Source organism: Grus americana, chromosome 1 (assembly GCF_028858705.1).
Source record: "Grus americana isolate bGruAme1 chromosome 1, bGruAme1.mat, whole genome shotgun sequence".
Taxonomy (NCBI): Eukaryota; Metazoa; Chordata; class Aves; order Gruiformes; family Gruidae; genus Grus; species Grus americana.
In genome coordinates, this window is record NC_072852.1 from 187,755,078 (window position 1) to 187,778,506 (window position 23,429).

At 37.8% G+C, this 23,429-nt stretch overlaps 1 protein-coding gene across 6 annotated transcripts in view; it reads left to right on the top strand.

Annotated features, from left to right (window-relative positions):
• The window catches only part of LRCH1 (leucine rich repeats and calponin homology domain containing 1), a 132,340-nt gene extending 113,260 nt beyond the window's left edge, over positions 1-19,080 (top strand). For 5 of the 6 annotated variants that reach the window (XR_008578550.1, XR_008578558.1, XR_008578577.1 and 2 more), the window contains 2 exons: positions 7,534-7,791; positions 18,437-19,080. Coding sequence is in view for 1 of the 6 variants with exons in the window: in XM_054836423.1 (XP_054692398.1) it covers positions 18,437-18,550 (114 nt within the window). In the remaining 5 variants the exon portion in view is untranslated. The remainder of the gene's footprint in view (positions 1-7,533; positions 7,792-18,436) is intronic. The other variant, XM_054836423.1, reaches the window with a different exon arrangement.
• Positions 19,081-23,429: the final 4,349 nt, after the last annotated feature.

Consider the following 23,429-nt stretch of genomic DNA (forward strand, 5'->3'; position numbering starts at 1 on the left):
CATAAATTATTAATTCAGTATTAAACCCAATATCTCCTTATCTTTGCCATGGAAAATAAATAAGGAATATGGTAATTAGGTAATATGTAATTAGGCAAAAGTTTGCACTTTTTTTTGTTTTGTTGTACAATATAACGGCATTTTTACCTAGTGCTTTTAGAATATGGACTTCATTCTTTTTAATGATTGATTTTCCTTTTTTTACAATATTAAGTACTCTGTAGTTTGCATTGTAGAAGTGAATAACAACAATTTTACTCTTGTACTGAAACACTTCTGCAGAGAAGTGAAGAAAACTGTTGTGTGTTAAGTATGGAATGTACGTATGAGTGTGTGTTCTAGAATGTAGATACACGTGTTTCAGAAGTTGGAAATAAGGAAATTGCAGTGCTTGGTGTTCTCTGTTTTTCATTTAAGAATGGCAGCATTCATTATGTAATTTGTTCTCATATTGATAAGGAAAAATATATTTATAACAAATGTAATGAATGCGGGAGTTTCATTGGGAATATTTCAAACACTCCTTTGTGATCTAGAAGTACCTATTAAGAGATAGTTAATTTCAAATTCATGACCGTCAAAAGAAGGTAAAAGTGTTATACAAGGTCTTTTTAATGTGAAAACATGAAAATTGCATGATGTATTTTCCCTGTGTTGTTGCCTATGTGTAACAATATAATTAAGACTGAGTTCTTTTTAGTATGTGTTTCAAGAATGCTGAAACAAAAGGATATTTTGTGCGTATCTCCCCCACCACCCACTTGGGAAGCAGATGGTAATGCAAAAATTTCACACTGGGAAAGAATTCTAGTTTGAATTCTTTATATTTTATCTATATTTTAGCACTTGATTTGGAGGACAGCAGAAGTAACAGCTCATTTTTAGGAATTTTGAGAGGGAGATTTTTTCTTACAACTCCAATGAGAACGGTTCATTGTAAATGTAATTTGAGAATTCAATGTTATGGGCTGGGCCTCTAAGTCGTAATGGTTGATTTAGTTCTTGCAATTATGTAATCTATTCTGTTAGAATGATTTCATATTAAAGTTAAATTTCACTTCAGAGAAGATCAAAATCTCAGTGCTGTGGGCTTGTAGACATGGAGTGTTTCTTAAGCTGTCCCAAAACTCATTGTCTTCTGATGCATTGTAAATTATTCAGTGAATTAGAATACAAGTCAGGTTTTTCTGGATATAGCAAGACCTGTTTTCATTGTTGTCAAGAGATCTTTCAGAAATGAAAACAAAACAGAAAAATTTACAAAGATCCTTGCAGTGCCATATTGCAGATGAGTAAGCTAAGCTTTTACTCTTGAGTTTTTTTATTTTGGATTTCTAGAAGTAATCTTTCTGGAAAAATACCTTTTTGTTTTCTATGGATAGACATTTTTATATATTTATTATCCCTCCTCCTTAATGCTTCCATTGAAATTATTGTAGAATTTTTTAGGATTTTTTTTGTATTTTATTAAAATATATTTGTTGCAGAGTTGCACAGAGCATTAAGCACAAGCCTGATCTTACCAATCTGATTTATAAACTAACCATCCTTATCAATCTAAATAAGCATTAACTTCTCTTGAGGGGAAAAATTCATTCACTTAAACATTAAATGAACGACTTGCAATTGTAAATTTACGATAGATTTTCAGTACTCTGAGGATATTCTTTTTGATTAGCTGTCAGTAATTTGCAAAGGGGTATGTTTGCTATATATTGTGGAAGTTCATCGTGTTGTGGAACTGGGTGGTAGATGATAGAACTTTACTGCATGTTGGAGGGATGTGTATTAGGAGTACAAAGTTGTATGACAGCAAGTATGGCAGTTAACTGTCCAAGTTTTTAAAGAACTACAGATGGTGTGTTTAATGCTGCCTTGGGTTGGCGAGTTGTACGTTGCCTGACTACCTCTGGACAAACCAGTAAAAGGAATGCAGTGAATTATTTCCTTTTTTTTAAAACAAGCATCTTATGGGAAAGTGATAGTTTCCACTTATGAGTCCTAGGCTTTTCTGTGATACTTACATCCGTGTTTAGATCCTGAGAATTAATTTGAAATTCTGCTGCATGGGTTTTTTAAGGATTGAAAATTCTCATAGTTCCTGTTGGTTTGGTTTCAGTTATTTATGGAATGGGATAGAGTACGTGCTATTTCCTGAGCTCCACAGGTTTAGAATAATATCCTGTCAAATCATGTAAAACGAAAACAAGAAATTAGCTAAGTAATTACTGTGTTGTGCAGATGTGCAGGGTCTCTTACTTCTGTGGCTTTCAGCATTCAACTCTTGGGTCAAAATTGCTTTCCCCAGCATAATCCTGGGAAACTTAATCCAAGTGTAGAAAAATGCAGTTGGTATCCATATCCAAATGTGTCATAATAAGCATCAGGAGTGAGTGTCATGACCAAAGAATCGCAAATAAAAAATTCAGGACCACAAGCATCTCTTTATAATGACCTGGTATGTAGATGATTCTGGAATTGTGTGCCAGCGGGCATCAGAAAGCCATTACCTGCCAGATGAGGGTTTCAGTACAAGGGGTGCCATGTTGAAATCACTTTCTGTTAATGGCCATATGATGCTCCTGATTATGTGCGGAAGGGGGATGTGTTGGGTCATAAGTAAACGGGATGTTTTAAGCATATGGTTCTGACCCTTAAATAAGAAACGAAATAGCAAGGCACTTATTGCACTGCCAGGCTATCAAAAGTGTGATGATTGTCAGACAAGCAACTTGTGTCCAGTTTTGCCAGTAATTTTTCCTGTAGAGCCTTTTTTCATTCCAGGGTATCAGAGATCTTTGTAAATGATAATTTTTTGAGACAAAATTTTTGTTTGATGTGAGAAAGAGATGGTGGCAGGTAAGCATCTGAAAGCCTGAAGATTCAGAACACGTCTTTTCTGTGCCCCTCAGGAGGTAAAGGTACACTCTTTGTCACTTAGAAAAGTACAAAAGATGACTTTATTTTACACTGTTAACTAAAAACTGTCAACTTGACTAACTTCCTCATGCACCAGAGTAGATTGTTAGTGTCATATGAAGCCACTACTGACACCACCTATAGTGTTGGTCCACCTATATCGCACCCACCCTTTCACACTTTCTGGGTTTAAAAAATAAAGCTTTTTTTTTTATTTATTTCTCTTTGTGTTTAAATGTAGCTTCCAAAGTGTCAAATGTACCAGTTCTAATGCAGTTTTACTCTTCTTAGTGCCATCTCATCCCAGAGGTATTAAAAATTATCAGGAGAGTCTGATTTATTATCAGATGAGTATGTATGTAAAGTTATGGAAGTTTTTTGGTTTCAACTGTTCTTTCATAAAACCAGTAAAAATGTATGTAAATGAAAACAAAAATATTCATATACATTTCTTCAACTTGTCAGTTACCACATTAGAATCAGTATTCATACTAGTAGCAAAGAAATAGACTTTCCCATTTTAATCTGCAAATCAATAACTTTAAAACTTTAGCTTTCATTCTTGGTAGTTGTTATTCTTGGTAATGCATATTACAGAGCATTTTTTTCTTACACACTTTCAGTAACGTTAACAAATATTCCCATCAAAAAAAAAAACAGAACTGGTTTATGGTGGGCTGAATGATACTTCATCATAAACGAGATTTAGATCAAAACAAAGCTGTAAATGCAATGCGTTATTTGAAACACGAAAGTTACAAGTTTTGGTCTGCATTTCTTCTGGTTCACAAGTGTGAACAAATATGGCATATCAGAAGTAGGACCTTCTAGCATTTTGTCAAAAAAGGAAATTCAACAAAGTATATTCGATGTTTGTGAGCCAAAATGCAGAAGTTATCTTTGTAAAAAGACACAAATTAATTTTTATGATCTGCAACTTACACTAATGTAATATCTTAACAGTTTAGACACCTGAGCATCTTTTGGCCCTTTATGGGGTCTCTTCAGGTCAGAGAAATTAGGTAGAGTTATTTTTAAAAAAGAGGAAAGAAAGACTTTCCCCATATACACAGATACACCTTGTTGATCTTCATATAGCTTGAAAAAAGATAGACTTAATTATCATGATTAATACTAGAATGGTAATTTCTGTTGATAAAAGGTAGAAATCTTACACAGCCAGTTGTTACAGCAGGTTTATTGAGCTTCTGTGTTCCAGCATGTCAGTAGCGGTGCAGCAAGGTTTAGTGGGACAAGTTATTTTTCAGATGGGAATGAGACTTCTGCCATGTCTCTCAAATATTCAGTGAGCTACTTGGTGCACACATACTGAGCACACAGGAGTAATGGTAAGACCTGGGGTTTTTGTTCTCGTATCATCATATGAAGAGTCACATTACAAAAGGCTTAGCTGTGCCCCTTCCTGTGATTTTTCGAGTCCTGCAAATGGGAGCTATTACTGCATCTCACCTCCTCCGCTCAAAACTAATTCCACTATGTTGCAGCATCAGCCAGAATTATTCTAAAAATCAGTATGATTTGTGTTAGTGTAGGAATTGCTAATTAAGTAAAACAAACAGAAAAAACCAGGAGACTTTTGTGGGCTAAACCTAGCAGAACAAAGTAAACAAAGAAGCATCCAAGCAGAGAGAGTGTCAAGTGCTTTATCTTCTATCCAGCTATTAGTTGCTCAGCTGGTAATCATGTTTCTCAGTTTAATGCAAGGTATATTTTCATTGCCACTCACACTTCTTTTCTGATCAATTCACATAATCAGTTACTTCTCCATAGTTTCATCGTGAGACATCCATGAAGTTGCAGTAAGTTTTATCAGGTATGACTCCTTTCTCTGCCCTTTCATGCTGTGCTCAGTAATGTGCACTATGTGGCCTACAGTATGGAGTTAAGTGGTTCTGTATGCTGTTAATTAGAGTACTGAAAGTATAATTTTGAGGTTCCTTTCATTTGTGTTTTTAGCATAGTGCATCTGTGCTATAGACTTCATTCTTGAATGCACTTCTGCAAACTTACTTTTTTTACCAGAGTCAAAATTTGAAGGAGGTTGGTTTTGAAATGCTGTCTGTGTTCACAGTCACTGCAGGAGCATGTAGAATGTTTGTGCACACAAACAGCTGGTTATGTTTTTCTCATTCCACTTCTGTCTTACTGTGTTTATTCTGCGTGCGTGATTTTGGCAGCTGTATGATTTAATCATATAGCTTCATGGACATAAGTCAGTCCATAAATGTAATGATTAAGTATGTGTATCTTTTTAGTTCTTATAGTAATAATTTCAGTCTCCTAAATGAGAAGGGCAGTGCTTGCGATGAATGAGTGGCTGGTTGGTTGTCTTTGGAGACTTTGGGTGGAGGGTCATATACTTTTTCACTATTTCATGATGTCATGTTTTAGTTTGGTATTTTCATTTCACAGCTTCTGTAAAATTCTGGTAACCTAAGTGGAAATACGTTCACCATTACTGAAAAGTTGTATGTTTTTTTTATTTAGAGTTACATTACAGAAGTTTAAAATACAATATAAACATTTTACTTAATAAGGTGTGAATGTAACACCGAATTATCCATTGTCACAGAACACACAAAAATAAGCAAGAATGATCAGACATTTCTCAGTCTTCCCCAGGTTTCACTGAATTTCAATAAAGCACAGCATGGCGGTTCCCATAGGAAGTTTTTTCTGCATGTGTTGGCTGGTTTTGTACGCTTTGGCTTCTTCTATATATTGCTTGGTATGTTAATCTCCTGTTAGCAAGCTCTTCAGTCTCTGTAAAAATTCAGCCTCTTACCAGCTCTCATTCTCTAACTCTGAAATTGCTTCTTTTTGTCCATTTGACTGCAGTATGGACTGTTGGGGTGGGGTTTTTTTTGGACAAAATTTTTTAAAAAAGGTCCTTGTTTTAAAGTTCTATCAAATGTTTTGTATAAATTAAGGTTAATGTATCTTAGCTATTTATTTTTGAGATATATTTGCAACAAGTAGGAATTGAGTCTTGCATGCTATTTTATAATTAATGGGGTTTATTGGGGTCTTTGGTAAAAGTGCAATATGTTACACAGTTGTTGTCGTGAGTAGTTTGTTTGCCCTAAAATTAGTTTCTCTGGTAAGCAGCTTGTTGGGTGTACATGTTCTTGAATGCAGTACTAGTCCTATCCCATTTTTAAAAAAGACCAGCATGTTTTGCTCTGTCTCTTGAGTTTTCATCCTTTAGAAAAAGCAAAATACAATTGCATTGAAGTTTATTATCACGCTAGAATTTTGAGTTGAAAAAATTCTGAAAAATGACTGTAAAAATGGCAGTGTTGTTGCTAGGCAGGGTGGTTTTTCCCCCTCTGTGTATCTGCTGGCCTAAGTAACAAAATTGAAATTTTTGCAGCTTTCAACTCCTGTTATAGCTAGAACCAGGCATGGTAAGAAAAAGGAAAAGAAAAAAAAAAAGTGTCACTTTTTTATTTGCATATGAATGACAGTTCTGACTTCCAGTTTCACTAGTCACTTTTGAGGATAGAAAGGCCTTTTAAATATTTTAAAGTTTAATTTATAGCCAACCAGACCTTGAAACTTTTCACTAACAGAAAACAGACATTTGAACTTCCATATCTTCGTTTATTGGGTGTGCTGTCAGTTCATTAAGTGAAACTGAAGAGCTTCTAAAGAAACATAATGTTCCTCTGAAACAGGGGATCTCTTTCCTAGTTCATATAATTTTATTCCTGAAATATTCACCATCTTTGTTGATAGTAAGGCCTCATTTGCAATGTAAAATGGTATATATCTCAGATTGTGTTTTGAAAGTACTAGTTGTTGCTTGGTTTGATTTGAATGTTAAATATTGTGCGTGCATATTGATATTATTATTACATAGTACATTTTGTATAGCTAGTCTAGAGCATATTGCTACATGAAGTCACTGATACTTTGAAAAAAAAGTATGGGAATCTAACCTGCTAATAATTTTTAAAATGCTACATACGGAATTTAGTGTCAAATTCTTCAGTTTAGAAACTATTACAATTAAGAATAGTTAGTGCTACATTGACTTTTTCAGTTTCTATCCCAGGGTATCATTTAAGAAGATATCTGAACACCGAGTTTTAGATTATTTATTATGTTAGAGAAATTTGTATACTTCTAACGATTTCTTTAAGTACCTTTTCTTGAGACTTCGTATTGCTGCTTGTGCTTTTAACAGTTTTCTAACCCACTGTTTGCTATTGTATAAGTTAGAGAGTTTGCAACTGGTTCCATTTAAGCATTTGAATGAGGCCCAGATGGACAAAGGTGTGCAGCTTTCATTGGAATAAGTGGACCATGTGCACCTCCTCACCCTTGTGAATCTGGGCATAACTTCGGAAGGATTTGAAGGCCTGAGCTCTTCTATCTTAATATTCTGATATTATATGATAGCTTCAGTATTTAGAGGAAATAAAAGAAGGCTGGGGTGTGTAGGGACTAAGGTGTAATACTAGGAAGAAACTATTCGTACATGTTTATGCTAGAATATTGTGATTATTTATTTATCAATATCTTTCTATTTTTGTATTTTTAATTTTATGCACTGTTTTTTTCTGTTCTAATGGCTGCCCTTCGGGATAGGCTGACCTCTGCTCTCCGTATGACATCCTGCAGTCGGATATTCGTCACATTCGAAAGACTGTTGACACTCTGCTCGCCCTCGGGGAGAAAACCCCACAATCAACTTCTACCTTTCGCTCCTGGGATCTAATAGGCTTTTGTCTTTTCCACATACTTTTTATAGTCTTGATGTATATAACTTATCACTGGAATGTGCTAACAGCATAACCTGTTCGCATGTGCACACAAACTTTCTGCTTTGTCTCTGACAAATTACAGGTACTTAATTTCCTTCCTTTGTCTTACAAACTTCTCCCTTTCCCTCGCTTCCCTTCCTTGTAATATCTTTATTAATCTCTTGAAATAGTGGAGAGAGGGAGTAGCATCTTGAAGGCACATCCCATCTCTTCTCCCCCCCTCCAGCTCTAGTTAAAGAACTTATGTACCTCTTTGTTTATAGTTTGTTTTCTTTTATGTTGCCTAGACTACACACTAAAGGTGTTAAAGCAGAGAAGCTACTCTTATCCCACTTTTGGGTGTAGGCTAGATGTGTATCACAAGCGAAAAAGAACTGAGCCTTTTATTTTTTGTGAAAATCCAAGAATGCTGCAGATATTGAAGCAACTGAGGCGGCACTTCAACAGATGATAGTATTTTCTGAGTTGCTGCCAATTATCTCAACATACGTTAAGAGCACTTAGAAAACTATCTTTCAAGTTACCATTATTTTTTTAATAATTTAGATAAACAAGAGTACTGTAACGTTAAAGATTGTTGGTCATCTCTACCATTCCGATTAAATTCTGTACTGGAGTAGTTATGTTTTCCTACTTATATTTTGTTTTCCTCCTGATTCCATAGAATAATCTTTTTCTTCTGTCGCACAAAGCAGCGTTGAACTGCTTTTAAACACTTGCTATGTTACACCCCAAAGATGACTGTAAATAAGCAGTGGGTATGAGCAACCCATAATATGCCAGGGACTTTAGAATGTTTCAGGATGAAGATTGTGGAGTACAGTGCAGTACAATAAGATAGTTTGAGAATAAGCTGTTAGATTCCTATATCTGTCATCTTATGTGTGATGTCAAGCAAGTCACATCACTATCTTGTCTCTGTTTCATCACCTGTGAAAATGCAGGTAATGTTTGTTTGTTTGTGTAACGAATGTAACAAAGACAATGTAGCTAGGAAAATAGATCGTCTAGGAAGACTCTAGATTTTCCATCTTAGGAGGCTTTAAAGAATAGGTTAGACAAACATTAGCCAGGAGGCGTTTTGGTATGTTTGAACTCTGCCTATGGTTAGAGCACTGGACTGATGACCTCCATTTCCCTCCCAGTTCTGTGTTCTAGTCATCTATTGTAAAACTTGAATAAGACCTTTTTTTGTTTATCAACATAAATATACAAATGAAAATTGATTGAAAAATATAAAACCTTGAATATAAACCTATATTGACATTGCAGTATTGGCCTAGATGCTGTTGACTGAATTTGTAATTCAGTCTCAGGCTAGCTAAACAAAGCTCCTCAGTTTCATGGCTGTGAAATAAATACATTCATTTCTCACTGCCTAGTATATTAAAAAAAACCCCAACAACCTATAGACTTCCAGAGGATAACTAGTATAAGAACTTGTGTGTTACTGATTATTCAGGCCATATGGTTATGATTTAGTGCTACACTATAAATATCCCCATTCCATAGATACTTGTAAAATTTAATTAAAAAACTTCTAAATGCAGTTCTATTCCTGGTTTCCATGGCTGAAATATTTACATACATATATAAAAAGAATGAAATGTATAATTAGATATGTATTTTGAGATGGAAAAATCAATTTCAGACACTGGATAAATCCATTTTTTTTAAGGGTTTAGTGTCTACCAGCTTCCAGCGCATACGTATAACTCTGTTGTAAAGAGTGTCTTCTACAACCAGGCATGAGTTCAGTGAGTGCTTCTAGGTTCTTTATATTTGAAGAAAAGGTACTAGTTATTTGGGTGTGTAGCTGTAGACTTGTACTCTCATCCTGCACAGGCCTGTCTTTTAACTGTGTGCCTAGTTTCAGTGATTCCAGCACTGGACACTTGCTTACTTAGAGTCGCAGCTTGACATTTAAGCTTCCACTTTCAGCAGATACTTGTCTTGATTTTGGTTGTCTTGTTTTAACGACGTTGCTTTTCTAGTGAAACCGATAAAGTGACATAAAGCTTGAATCAGTTCAGAATCTATTAATTGTATGATTCTTCATAATCCGGTGTTGGTATTTGAGACAAAAGTGATGTCTTCTCTAGGGCTGGGATTTTACTCGGCTGCCATAAGCGGTAAACAGGTCTCCTGTCAATGCTTTGTGTTGTGCACTCCTTGTATAGTACCTATCTGCATGTATGAGTATATTTTAACATTTTTTGAAAATCAGGTAGTGAACATTGTTGCTACCGTCCTATAGTACCCATCTGTCTCATTGTCTCATATTATTTATGATTATCCACTGTATCCAATAGCTTTGGGAGGGAGGTAAGAGAGGTAGTAGATCAGTGTGTTTTGCATTTCCAGTGTGCAGAAATGGAAGTTCATGTCTTTGGTGTTTTTGAGTGTTTTGTCAGACTAGACACTGGGTCAGAAACTGAACTATTGTTCAGTTGTTGTGTTGTGCCAAAGTAGACTGAGTCATAGAATCGTTTAGGTTGGAAAAGACCTTTAAGATCATTGAGTCCAACTGTTAACCTAGCACTGCCAGCTCCACCACTAAACCATGTCCCTAAGTGCCACATCTACACATCTTTTAAATACCTCCAGGGTATTTACTTATGAGCGTATCCGAGCATATCCCAGTGATAATGATATGTAACTCTCAAACTTGTCCAAAGGTTTAACTTTACATATGCTTACCATGCAAATGGCGTTGTCTTTTAGTTACTTAAAGTACATTTTCTCACTGTTCTCAACTATGACAATATACAGTAATTAAAGTGTAACAACACTTTCTTTAGTTATGGAGTTGAAGCCATCTTGAACCAGACTGTGAAAGGTGACAGTACTTGCTTCATGGCAAGCACAGCCTTACTACCAAAGCTTATCTGTTTTTTTTATTTTTTCCTGGTTGTTATTGATAACACTTCAAATACATAAATCTTACAAGGAAAGGAATAGTAAAATGTAGCCTTACATTTCTCTAAGTGTGAATGTAGTAATGTTTCTCAAAATATATTTCAAACATAATGCAAATGTGAAAAATACCCGTCTGCCCTTCCCTGAAGCCAATAATTCTCCCACTAAATGAGGAGGTGGAACCTAAAACGTACGTAGCTCATTAACTGGTTTTTCGCTAAATTCAGAATCCTGTTCCTATAGCTTTAGTACTTGTGAAACCAACAGTTCAACTGACTGGTGGTTCTTCACCTCTGAGGAGATCCCAATATCGAGACATTCAATTATATACAGGTGGGACCTGCTGCTCACAGCCAGTCACATGATTAAGTTGATGAACTTGGGTTTAAAAACAATGTACGCTGTAGTTCACCCACATACTAATTGATAACGTGAATTATATTTGCTCCCCCATTTGTTTCCCCATTCAGTTTTTTCCATTGCAGTGATCATCAGAGATTTTCAAACTGTGATTTCTTCATAAATTGGTTTATTCCAATCTGTACTGTGGAGGTCTTGGCATCCCTACTGCAGTAAAGTAATAAATACAAATTGTAGTGAATTAATTTATTATGCATGCAGGTAAAATGTGTTTGCACTGGATTACAAGGGGCATTTTGATGTGAGGATTTGGCTTTCTTTTTCCTTGAGCCAGAAAACAGATAAATATTTTCAAGTGCAGAGTAATGCAGTGTAGTAGTCCTTCAAATGCCTGTTTCTTCCAGTGTATATTGACAAACTTTTACAACTGGAAGCTGTATATGGATCCCATTATGTTCCTAATAAGTTTCTGAAAGGCTACACTTAATTGTGAATGGGGATTGAATTAGACCTGAGCAAATATTCAGTCCAGTTTTCTACTCCATAGACATTAAGTTTCCAAATTATTGCCATGTAATTGTTTTTCACAAAAAGAAGTATTCTTGGCATCTTAGTCTTACAAAAAAAAATTAAAGCAGTCATATATGCAGGTTTAGAAAAAACGGTAGAGCGGGTTTTGTTGACCATTGCCATTTCCTTCATTTCTAGTACATAAGCTGCATTATGCAGAAAGAGTAGTATAAAAATACTTTAAAGGAATGACCCATTCTACTATGATACAAAACCCTCTCATTCCTTCACTTGATCTCTCACAATTTAATGTATAAGGTTATGGTATAATTGATATTTCAAGTGTAAGTATACATTTACTATTCCATGTGTGTCTGTCTTCATTAAGTTGTCTCTTCCCTCCAGTTTCAGGTCACTGTTTTCTGTAGCAAGTTAGAATGAAACTGTGAGGTGTTTTGGCGAAATATATGGTCTACTTTTAAAATTTTATGGCTCAAGGCCAGAATCTGTAAAGAGGTCCAAAGCCCACCATCTACAAATACAGTTTTGTAAATATTTGTAATTTATTACGTATTCAGAAGATGCACATACTTAAATATTTAACTAGCTGTAACTCCAAATACAGAATTGCAGCTGCAGTATTGAAGTACTGGGGGGTTTTTTGCTTTGTCAAATCTGGTAATAAGTGTATACTTCACAAAACATACTAATCTTTCCTTTGTGAATTAAAAGAAAAAAAATGACAAAATATACCTGTAACCTGAATTACTGTGCTTTTTGATCTTCTGCTCTTTTCTTTTGTACTTCAAATGTTAACTTCAGGGCATTTGGGCACATACAGACATGATCAGTAATAGTGGATAAGGAAAAAATATATTAAAAGACATTATTTCAAATTGCCTTAGATATATGAAAAAGTAAATGTTTGCTATAGGGTTTTTTCAACTCTTTAGAAAGAAAAATTAGCCCTGACCTAACAAAATGTCATGGTTTTATATATTTGACATAGGTTTGCTTAAACATAAGGCCCTGATGTTTCTTTTAGTGACTTGTTATTTCAGAGTAGTTGGCTCCAAAATTTAAATGATGGGCATTACATGGACTTATTTTTGAATTTGTACTTGGAGAAACTACACATTCCAGTATTTCATTATTTTCTGAATATTTTTTCCCCTGTAGATCTGAAATCTCATAGTCTACAAATACAAAATTGTAGAATTCCATTTCTCTGTATTTTTGCTAGCAAATGTAGTTGGCCCCTGATGCTGTCATGATGTGGTCATTTTGCTACTTGCCCATACGATATAACAGCAACAATTAGGTTTTTATAATGAATTACTGTATCTGAACTGTCAAGCTGTTTCCCCTAGCATAAACCAATTCCAACATTTATCTTTACTTTGAAGGCATCTGATGTCAAAGAAAACAGATGTGTATATGTAGCGTGTCACGTATCCTTGTGGGATCAGTGTCCTTGCGTATTCCTGTAAATCAGACATTTAGTTCCAGGATTGGAAACTTGCTCTGGCAAGCACATGCACGCATATACGTTTGTGTTGTACTGTCTTTTTGTGTTGCTTTGTGAGTAAGCCTCCTGGCTGCTGCCTCCTTTTTGTGCTTTCTTTTTTGCTTTTTTTTCTCCGTCAAAAGAAGTTTGTTCTTTTCCTTCACGATTAATTTGAAAACGTCTTTACCCATTCAAAATGGCTATGTGTCTGTAGAAAGCGGTTTGCTTGCAGCAAGTAATTAAGTTCCTCTGTGTTCTTAGGGAGAAAAAATACATGAAAAATTTAGATCTTCGTTTTTATAGTAGATAGAGAAGAGAGAGATACTCATGCTGCTATGAGTGGAGTGGCAACCCTTCCCTCCACAATTGTTTTTTTAAAGATTTTTAGACTGGTTTTGAGAATTAGTAGCCAGTTCTTCTATCTGTCTGTCTGGGTTTGGTTCAGTGATGGTTTCAGCAGTGGTATTTTTAGAGAGGCAACTCACACTAATATGTTGAAGTGTTATGGCGTTGATGCTAATGTAAAAGGGATGGAAATCTTATGAAAGGTGTAGAGAAGCAAGTGAGGTTGAGTTTCCTCAGAGTTATGGGTGAGTTCTTCTCTTGGTCGGTCAGGCACATTGTCTCAAAATGCCAGGATTTAAGAAAAGCCCGAGGATGAGGCTTTGAGCAACCTGGTCTAGTGGAGGGGTGTCCCTGCCTCTAGCAGGGGGGTTGGAACTAGATGACCTTTAAGGTCCCTTCCAACCCAATCCATTCTGTGATTCTAAATCTTCATGGTATGCAGCTTCACAACTCTAGTGTCAGTGGTTTCCAGATAGCAGTTGCAGTGGGTTAGAAAGTGAGGCAGAGCATGGAAAATGGACTGTGCTGCAGGCACAGCGGCTGAACATAAGGACTGAGACACCTGGCATCTTGGCCCACAGCAATTGCTGTTATGCAGAAAGCTGAGTTGATTGTCAGTGTGCTCTGGATTCCATCTTTGGCAGGATTTTATTTTTATTCTGAGAAGAGTTTCATCATAGAATCATAGAATCGTTTAGGTTGGAAAAGACCTTTAAGATCATTGAGTCCAACCATTAACCTAGCACTGCCAACTCCACCACTAAACCATGTCCCTAAGCACCACATCTACGAGTCTTTTAAATACCTCCAGGGATGGTGACTCAACCGCTTCCCTGGGCAGCCTCTTCCAGTGATTGACAACCCTTTCAGTGAAGAAATTTTTCCTAATATCCAATGTAAACCTCCCCTGGCACAACGTGAGGCCATTCCCTCTCGTCCTGTCACTTGTTACTTGGCAGAAGAGACCAACACCCACCTGGCTACAACCTCCTTTCAGGTAGTTGTAGAGAGCAATAAGGTCTCCCCTCAGCCTCCTTTTCTCCAGGCTAAACAACCCCAGTTCCCTCAGCTGCTCCTCATCAGACTTGTGCTCTAGACCCTTCACCAGCTTCATTGCCCTTCTCTGGACACGCTCCAGCACCTCAATGTCCTTCCTGTAGTGAGGGACCCAAAAGTGAACACAGCACTCAAGGTGCGGCCTCACCAGTGCCAAGTACAGGGGGACGATCACTTCCCTGGTCCTGCTGGCCACACTCTTGCTGATACAAGCCAGGATGCTGTTGGCCTTCTTGGCCACCTGGGCACACTGCTGGCTCATATTCAGCTGGCTGTCGACCAACACCCCCAGGTCCTTTTCCACCAGGCAGCTTTCCAGCCACTCTTCCTCAAGCCTGTAGTGTTGCATGGGGTTGTTGTGACCCAAGTGCAGGACCCAGCCCTGAGCCTTGTTGAACCTCGTACAGTTGGCCTTGGCCCATGGATCCAGCCTGTCCAGACCCCTCTGTAGAGCCCTCCAGCAGATCAACACTCCCACCCAACTTGGTGTCATCTGCAAACTTAGTGAGGATGCACTCAATCCCCTTGTGCAGATCATTGATAGAGATATTAAAGAGAACTGGCCGCAGTACTGAGCCCTGGGGAACACCACTTGTGACCAGCCACCAACTGGAATTTAACTCCATTCACCACAACTCTTTGGGCCTGGCCATCCAGCCACTTTTTTACCCAGCGAAGAGTATGCCCATCCAAGCCATGAGCAGCCAGTTTCTCCAGGAGAATGCTGTGGGAAATGATGTCAAAGGCATTACCAAAGTCTATTACTTTTCAAATCACAGCTTTAGAGTAATATGTGAGACAGGGTTGATGAAAGCCATTTCCAAAGTTTTGAAGATAGTGATTAGGGCTTAGATAAGAGAATTGATTCGTGACACATTAAGATGAAGTTTGTAATTTTTAGGAGATGGCATAGGTCTCATTGTCAGTTTTGGAAAGTTTACCATAGCCACATGTTTAACTGCAGAATTCTAAAATATTAACCGAGTTCCCCCTTCTGCTTAATAAGAGAAGGCTGTCAATTGTATATGTTCCAAGCACTAACGAAGAATGATGTATAATATAAAAGTAAGATGCTGTGAAACTTCAGTCTGAAAACACAGTTGGACAGTTGTATTTTTTGTAGGCCTCCTGAAATAGTTTTTTAATTTGAGTATTCATCTTGTAAATACAGCAGAGGGAGAGAGGTTGCTTTATACAAACTGGAGTACTATACTGTATTTAAAAGAATTAGATAATGCATTGTCTTTAAAAGGAGAAAAATTATATTGGCTGGGGTTTTTATATAAAATGGGGCATGCGCTCCTTTATGCTTTTGGTGAAAATGTACTTATAAACAATTGCAAAATTTCTATCAAGAAAGCGTGACAGAATAGTTCTGAGTGCTATAAGGTGCCACAAAAATGGTAAGTGTAGAATTTAAGTTTTTCTAAGAAACATCCTTAACTGCCTTTTCCAGCAAACTTGGCTTCAATAGAAGAATGTAGAATATTTTCAAACATAAATTATCTAGCAAGGTAGGTTGTTTTGGGGCTGGTTTTTTTTGATTCAGTCCCTACCCTTTAGCCTTGTAACACTAATCACTTAGTTTTCAGATATTGGATTCAGCAGGCATTATTATTTAATGCTATTGGTCTAGCAAGGAAGACTAATGAAATATTGGCCTGTTGTGGGCCACCAAATCTGTGAAACAAGAGCCTGCTGTGCAGGTGCACTGGAAAGAACTAGAAGAGAGCGGAGAGAGTAACACTTCAGATGTCTGATTTGCAGTCTTAATAAAAAAAAAATCAGAGTATTGTAGATTTTTATATGAACTGTGTCCCAAGACATGCGGTTGGCAAAATTTTTTTAGTAAAATCATACATTTGAAGTAGAAATGCTTCGGGTTTTGGGTTTTTCGCCTTTTATTTGATAACACTATCTCCCTTCTTTTGTAGCTACTCCACTGCTAATCAGGTATCAGTTTAGGAGTTTGCATCCTAAAATATATATTTGCTTTTCTCTGGAAAAGACACTTTTTTCCAGAGGAATAAAAGCTGGGGAGAACCTTCTCTGACAGCTTGCAGGTCAATATCTCAGAAAAAAGAACAAGAATGAAGTGCAGAACCCTGTGTCTTAAGTGAGCTGCTTAGGGTGGGTTTGGAGTGGAAATCTGGGTGATGAACCGGAATGGCTGCAAGATGGGGATATTCCTTTGTGCCGACTGGGCAAACAGCTCCAGCAGAGAGGGGCAGGTAGCAGGCAGGAATGGGAGGCAGTTGCTGCAGTGGTTTGGTCAATGTGAATCAGAATCCACAATGACAAAGGACCTCACATTACATAACAATAAAATAAGGGACCCTGTGTTGACATCTCTCACATTACAGAAGCAAGAAAAATATTCACTAGAAGACAGGCAATTAATATAAGTATACTCTCAAATGTGTCAGTAGTTTTAGAAGCTAAAAGTTTATTGAACAGCTAAGACATTCAATACTGAGAATATCCAAACAACACTCTCTTTCTAAAAAAATCAGTATCCCATGTTGTTGTGGTTTAACCCCAGCCGGTAACGGAGCACCATGCAGCCGCTCCTTACTCCGTCCCTCCAGTGGGATGGGGAGGAGAATGGAAAAAACCTCATGCGTTGACTTAAAGACAGTTTAATAGGATTACAAAGGAAGATAATAATAATAATATATTTTTATATATATATATTTTTTAAAAAAAAAGTGCACAAATGCAATTGTTTACCACCCCGGAAAAAACAACCCAATGCCAGTCTTGTGCACCTGGCAGGGCATGAGAAGCTGGAAAGTCCTTGACTTAGCGTAGACACTACAACTACCAGTAACAACTACAAACATCAGTATGTTATCAACATTATTCTCATCCAAAACACAGCACTATACCAGCTGCTAGAAAGAAAATTAACTTTATTCCAGCTGAAACCAGAACACAAGTCTGCTGACGGCCAGGTATGGATGCTTAGGGAAAGAACAGGTTAGATCACTTAGTGCCTTTTCAAACTCTAAGCAATCTGGCACGCACAGTTTCAGGACTTTGTGAGCCAGACGCTGTATCCATGTGTTTGCGTTTAATTGCGTTGTTGGGATTTTTCCTATCTGTATATTTTTGTCATCATGCTTACACTTTTGGCTTCCATGTTGTGGCAATGAGTCTCTCAGTTGTAATTATGGTTTATGTGATGCAGTCTAGCCTTTCCATTTATTTATTATAAACCTGTTGCCTGATTTCACAATTTCATGGCTTTCATTAACAGGAATGCCCAGTTACATTAAGAAAAACTTTTTAGAGAGCAAGCCAACTGTGACACAAGGCTACCTCTCTCAGCAAGGCTTTCTGTACTTACTCAGTGGGGGGTTTCTTGTTACCTGTACGAGATACAGGATTTACTTTTTGACTGTCTTTTGGTGTAACAGCCTTTGTGGACAGCCAGTAGGTTTCATCCTGGCCACCATTGCTGTGTCCTTATGGTGAATAAAGTTGATTCCTGGATATTTCAAAATAAGCTGCTGATTACTCAGAATGAAACGCTTCGCCCATCGAACGCACATTACACGGTTTTCTGTAAACGCTAATGGGTGGCTTTCAAGGTGTGTATCCTGGGACCAAGACCTACCTGTCTAGAGCTCAGTGGTAGAACTTCTGGTGACAGATAAACCCAGCCTTTTGTCCCCAAACTCGTTCAGAGGTAATAACGGGCAAATGCCATGTCACCTCACTTTGTAGGTGAAAATTCAGTGTGTACTTGCTGGCCCTCACTCTTAGTTAAGGTGTTTACATACTGTAACGACCACTGAACGGGTTGGTTTCTGAGGCCCAGAATATTAACAGATCTCTCACTAATTCATAGGTATAATGAGAGCAAAATCAGAGACTTTCTGTCAAAATCACAGGAAGTTTTCTAATTGAAAATAGAAAATGGTTTCTTCTTGTTGGACTTTTTGTTCCAACTGTGTTCATGTAAAGCAAAGGTTTGCAGTGAGTGTGGAATATCCTAATCTTTACTCCTTTGTTTGTCTTTTTCTAGGAGAAGCTCTGCCTACCACATCACATCCTAGAAGAAAAGGGCTTGGTAAAAGTGAGCGTAACAGTTCAAGCATTGCTAGATGTAACCACAGTGAAACAAGCTTTATTCACATGAAACTACTCTCTCTGCTGTTACCAGCTCCACTGTGCCATCAGAGTCAAAATACTGCCCATCTTTTCAAACCGCATTGAAAAAACCCAGCGCTCCAAGAGTATTCTCATAGTTCTGATTTTAAAATTGTCTTTCAGACTGTACATGTGCGTCAAACTACAAACCAGAAACTAAACAGAAACATTTTCTAGAGCAAATTGGCGCTTCACTGCTTTTATAGCTCACTTTGTACAGTACTTACTAAAACCGTCACCTCTCTGCCACTTAAAAATGTGTGGAGTACACAGCCGTCTTGCAGCAAGATACCTTCGTATTATTAAACTAAGAATCATTGTAATCATTTGGGGGGGTGGGGGAAGGAGGGAGAGTAAATCAAACTTCTACCACGTTAGGTTTTTTCTGCAGTTGCTTCAGGCTATTGCCTTTTAAAAATATTCAGACATAAAATATTTATATAAATATTATTTATTAGTGAGTTGTTATTCATCCTTTGGATGCAAAATGTAAATTAGGAAACTGTATTTTATTACTGCTTTTTTGTGGTTAAACACTTTATTTTAATATAAATATTTAGTTATTTTTTATTCCACTTGGTGTGCAGTAGCTCTAGCTCTCCGTAAATTGTATTTTCTAATATGTAAGATAAAAAGCAAACAAAATAGGTGCTTTTATTAAACGAACAGCTAGCTGGAATGGCATTCTTTATTTCTTGAATTTGTGGAACATTGGTAAAAATTTGTCTGCATTCCATTGAGTTTCCTACATTCCAGTAGCGCTTTCCCCCACACACTAAACTAAATCGGCTGAAACTGAGAGCACACCCATTTTATTTGTATATAGATGTTTAAAAAAAAAAAAGGGAAGATGTAAACTTGAAAAATAAATGTGAACAAATATTTTTGATTGCTTATTTTACTATGCACAAGACATTTAACTTTTGCCACAACAAAATGAATGATGTGCATTAGGATCATGTGTCTTGAAATATAATTTTGCACTGTAACTTGATTTCTTTCAGAGACTACAGCATTACAGAACAAATAACAAAAAATAGCACAAGGACATTAGCGAGAAGATTTACCAGGTAGCCAAAAAAACCTGTAATTGCTTTCCTCAGCGATTCCTTCGAGAGGAGATACAATTATTACATTGCCAAAGGCAGTCTCAAAGACCCGATCTCCCCCATACAACCTGCTGGAGTCTCCATCAGTTTCCCACAGAATTAAGCACAATGTTCTGTAGCAATCATTTGCAGGATCAGACCTCTAATCCCTTGTCAGCAATAGGAAATAAGGTTCTTTTCCTTATCACTACTTTAAATTTTTTGAAGAGATTTTTGAAAGCATAATTTATTATTAAAACATCAGACATTTTAGATCAAAAAGTTCCAGCGCAGCGATTCTCACAGTATCTGGAACGTCCATTTTTCTTTCAGACGAGAAGCTAGCGGTGTAACTTCGGCACGCAGGACAGGAAAGGTGCATGTGGTGAAAAGGCCAGCTGGTAGGGGCTGGGGCCGGGGCCGTGCATGAGCAGGGAGTTGGAAATGCATCATGGCAAAAAAAAAAAAAAAAAAGGCAGCATGGTGGGAGGAATAAATATTTCAGCAAGAGGATGTGGAGAGAGCTATTGCGTAAAGACTTCTTGGAAGGACGATGCATACTTGTCACTACTAAGGCAAAGTTACAGGTGTGTTCACAGACGCTGCATTTAAAGCTGCGAATATTAAAACCAGCAGACATTTAATCGTTAATATTTGAATGCAGACTGTGCGTTTTGCCACCGCAAATTGCCAATGTACTGGCAGCCTGTTAGGACTACTTGCGAAGTACAGTATGCATGGATATCCAGTTACTTCAACCAAAGCAAAAGCATTTATTTTATAGAGGGAACATTGACTTAAATTGTAATTTTGATTGGCAGCTAGCATATTGTTTCCTATAAAATGTACTGTGCACTTTAACACTAAATTAAAATGTATTTTAATATTTTACAGAGCTGCACAAATATCTGTTTTGTCAAAAAGCACGAGCAATGTAAAGAGAATAAGTTTTCAAGTCAGAGTTTATCAAATTTTAAAAGCATTCAAAGATTGAGTATAAAAATAGGAATATTGATTTCTGCATCTTGAGGGATAAAATGCAGGTTTCCTGAGTATTTTTTTACAATGTATATATGGCAACATGTAGCTTTGTAATTATTATTTTGACAAATCTTGGGTTTTTTCATAATTAAAATTTTGTTTTTTCTCCTGATAGTGTCTTTCAGTATTTGCTTGGTTGGCTGTAAATAAATAGCTCTGAATATTTTGTAATACGGCTTTTTTATGCAGTCTTAACCTGTACGGCTTAAAAAAAAAAAGAATCTTCATGAATCTTTGTACACTATTTATATGTGCAATAAAACATGCATGGCAAATCTCGAATACCCTCAGCAGTGAGTATAATGTATAGAGAAAATCTTTACTGTAGTTACAATTAAAGAATATTATTTCTAGAAACCCTTTAATGACTACCCCCGTGACTGACAGTTTCTTGTAAAAGAGGTGGCATTTGGAGAGCTCAGCACTGGGAATGATGGATGAAGGGTTGGGGGAGGGCGAGGATAATGTTGTGACCCAAATAAAGGAATTTTGCAGCTGAACTGGGACTAGGATCCAGCTAGTAACTGTTGGGGTTCCTGCACATGAACTTCCTGCAGCTTTGCTGTTCCTGCTGCTTCAGATCTGCCAGTCGCAGCAGCAGCAGCTGAAGCGACCCCAGCTCAGGGGGAAGGGAGACTACACCTGCACTTTGCTCCTGTTGCATCACTGTACAAGTCGCTCTTTTTACTGCTTCCCACTTCACTGTATAGTGCAGCTTTTTTTTTTCCCTCCCTCCCCTCCTGCAGAGATGATTCTGCAGGCTTTTGCTTTCCCAAACAAAACCTGACGATTTCTTTATTCCAGCGATTCCAAGCAATAACGCAAGAGCCCTTTCTGACCTGGGGACAACCCAATGTGCAAGGGTTGTGCCAAGCTGCTTTGCCCTTCTGTCCTTGCAGAAACAGGTAGTAGGTCATAGTATGCAGCCTTCTCTTTCCCGTGCAGGTTTCTGAAGTCACCTCAGATGGTGCAGAGAGGCTTGGTCAGGGCAGTTTCTATAAAGCCTGGAGGTTACTGACTTCGAAGCAAGTTCTGGACTTGCAAGAGCCCATCAGCTGCTCACCTGAATTGCTCCTCCTCACAAGCAAGGCAGTGGGAAGTCCCTCTTGAGAGGAAGGCAGCAGTGCATGTAAACACTCTTTTAGCCAGAAAGCAAAGGGTGCAGGAGGGCAGTCAATTATTAGGAGCCATGAGCAGAAAATATGATGGGTGTTTTTGGCTCCAGAATTGTAGCTGGGCAGTTGTTTGGGAAAGCTGATATGGTAATTGATCTCCTGCTGGACTGCAAATTAAGGATACAGGAAATAAAGCTCCCCACAACTATCCACAGTATAATGGGAAACTTAGAATTCTGCCGCAGAAATTTATCAAGTCTAAAAGCATTTTTCCTCCCACCCAGGGCAAGCTGTTTCCCACCATTAACCCAGCAGCTTCAAAATGGTGGTTTAAAAGAACTTGCAGTAAATTACAGGGTTAAACCTCCTTTTTAATCACCTCTAATACAATGTGCAGGTGCACACACTCCTGTTAGGAAATTAAAAAAAAAAAAAAAAAAAGCCTCTTTCCCTTAAATACAATAATCAGAATGCATTAGGCAAAAAAGTCCTAGCTTTGACAGGTAACAAATGGAAATGTTTGTCATCAGAAGTACCTGCACCAAGGTGAACACCCCACTCCACTGCTACTCTGTTGGTAATAGCAGGCACAGGGCTGCAGTACAAGCACAGCACACTGCTGCTCCCGCCCAGTACTGGCTACAGCCCAGAAGTCATGTGTGGGCTCTGGCAGGGCAGGTGCCTGGTCGCTGCGGGGGGGAGGAACAACTAGAAGCTGCCAGACATTAAACAAGCCTTTGAGCCAATTCTGCTGTTGCAGGAGTGGAAAAATCTAAATGTTTAGTACTTGCAGCTTACAATTTGTATGTCAGTGCCCTGCTGTATGAGAGAGGAGGAGTTAGTGTCTGTTGTAAATCTACCTGGTGTGGAAAACTTGTGTTGAGCATTTCAGAGAACTCTTGCAATGTGCACAGCCATCTCGTCCCAGCCTTATAAACATGAGCCAGAGGCAGAGGCAAGACTGGTAACAGTCAATACGTATTTCGGCCAGTCACCATCACAAAGTTCCCAGCAGCCGCCTCCCTGTGACCTAGAACCCAGCAGGGTCCAGAGAAACAGGAGAGCATTCAGCATTGCTTACAAAGCAAACTGCTCCTGTGCCTACCCCTGTATTTCCTCTGGCAAGAGCAAACCAAGGTTGGAGCAGTGATGCAGGTTCAGCTGAACCACAGGAAAGCAGAGGTTACACAAATGGCTGCTTGAGCGTAAGATAAACAGCTCACCGGAATGATCTACCTTCTTGCCCCACACAAGGTAGGTGGCAGAAGTATACTACTGGGAACTATTAAGATCTACAACTGTCAGGCCTAAATTCTGTCATCTTTGGTAAAATAACCACAGCAATGTGATACCAGATCATCTATAGACAGAGAATGCTTTTTTCAGATCTATGTATCAGTTTCCTCTCAGTCCTGGTAAGTCTAAGAAACCCAGAAACACACCCTAAGCCTTTCACACTCAGCAACAAAGGCAAGTGGAGGGGAAAAAAAAAAAAACAAAAACCCACCTCTTTTATTACAGATTGCTTCCTTCACATGGTTTTTAAGAGGTCTTTTCTTCAGGTATCATTCATGAAAAACTCTTCCAATTATTGGCTTGATGTTATTAACGCACAGGACAGGAA